Raw genomic sequence first — 1,402 nt, 5'->3', positions numbered from 1 at the left:
TCTCCATGGTAACTGATGCTAACCTGGTCCAGGTCCTGCTCACGGTCTCCCTTTAACCAAACTGGTTCCTGATGATGATGTTTTCTCTGTGAACCTGCTGATCTGTACGTTACTGAAACACTGAATGAAGCAGTTACAGCATCACACACTGGAGGCATCCTGTCGCCATGGAAACCTACCTGTGTTCAGCTGCTGATGCAGAAATCACATCAGCATGTTTCTATGTTTACTCTGCTGGTCCTGCAGCTGATAGATCACTGATTAGAACATTGATTACCTATTGGTATTTATTACAGAGAACATCCAATCAGGAGCATTGATTCACTCTGATTTGTCGTTATTAAAGTGATTTCCTGCGTTATGGGACAGAGTCAGACCTACATGAGCTTCAGTACAAGATCAGGGTTAAATATATAAGGTTTGAAATTGAACAGCTTCAATGTTCAGCTCTCAGTTATCAATCATCAGCTGCATTGATCAGTACAACAAATATATGAACACTTCAGGAGACAGCGATAGTAAATGTGTAGCGTCTTATCCCAGACGTGCATTCCACAAACCTCGCTGGTTGAATAATGGTGAAGAGACGCTCTCTGCTTCTGCCTGTACTACTGTGTATGTACAGCAACATGACAACAACCTGGATTTGATTTGATGGTGAGCAGGTCTCCAGCAGCTTCCTGTCCTGCATCATTTTCAGCAGCAGCACTTTAAAGTCATATTTCTTGATGTTCCTCATTGTTCTCATTAGAACAAGCTGCTGACTGAAGCAGGAGGAACCTGATTGGTCCGTTCACTGCAGGAGAGTCACATGACGCCTCCTTTAATGAGAACAGAGTCTGAAGAAGAAAACCTGGTACACTAAGAAAGGTGATAAACACCTTGTGATGCCTCTGACTGGAGTTTAGGTTTAGTCGAGCTGCTAACACAGAAAGCCTGGATCTAGTGAACCTGCTCCCTGGCCCTCAGGTGTACTGATCAGGTGTGTTACCTTAGCAAACTGGATGGCGAAGATCTTCTTGTACTTGAGGTCCATGAGGAGGCTGTTCATGAGCAGCTGGTGGTAGATGTTCCGGGCTCCTGCACACATACAGGTGATGTTACAGAACACACTCACAACTCTGACAGTAGAACCAGCACTGGCTCAGGTGGTACAGCGTGTTCTCCACTGGCCCAAGATTGATGGTTCGATCCCCCTCCGCAGTCAAAGTGTCCTCGGGCAAAACACTGAACCTAAAGGTGCTCCAGATGGCAGACAGCAGCCAGCACGGAAGCTCTGTCGCCATCAGTGGGGATGTGTGTTAGAACGTGTGTGGATGTGGATGTGGTCCTGTCGGATCTCACTGGGTTTGATACTGGTACTGCTGGATCTCAGAGTTGCATTTGACACAGTTGATCACAA

General features: G+C 46.2%; 1 protein-coding gene across 2 annotated transcripts in view; it reads right to left on the bottom strand.

Annotated features, from left to right (window-relative positions):
• The window catches only part of ubr2 (ubiquitin protein ligase E3 component n-recognin 2), a 23,073-nt gene extending 21,797 nt beyond the window's left edge, over positions 1-1,276 (bottom strand). For both annotated transcript variants that reach the window (XM_008293838.1, XM_008293837.1), the window contains exon 1: positions 992-1,276. In XM_008293838.1, the coding sequence (XP_008292060.1) occupies positions 992-1,090 (99 nt within the window). In that variant the 5' untranslated portion in view covers positions 1,091-1,276. The remainder of the gene's footprint in view (positions 1-991) is intronic.
• Between the last annotated feature and the right edge of the window lie 126 nt (positions 1,277-1,402).

This window comes from Stegastes partitus, unplaced genomic scaffold, assembly GCF_000690725.1.
Source record: "Stegastes partitus isolate 25-593 unplaced genomic scaffold, Stegastes_partitus-1.0.2 Scaffold915, whole genome shotgun sequence".
In the NCBI taxonomy this organism is placed as follows: Eukaryota; Metazoa; Chordata; class Actinopteri; family Pomacentridae; genus Stegastes; species Stegastes partitus.
Note: the sequence above shows the minus strand (reverse complement) of the source record. Positions and strands in the feature narration are given on the sequence as shown.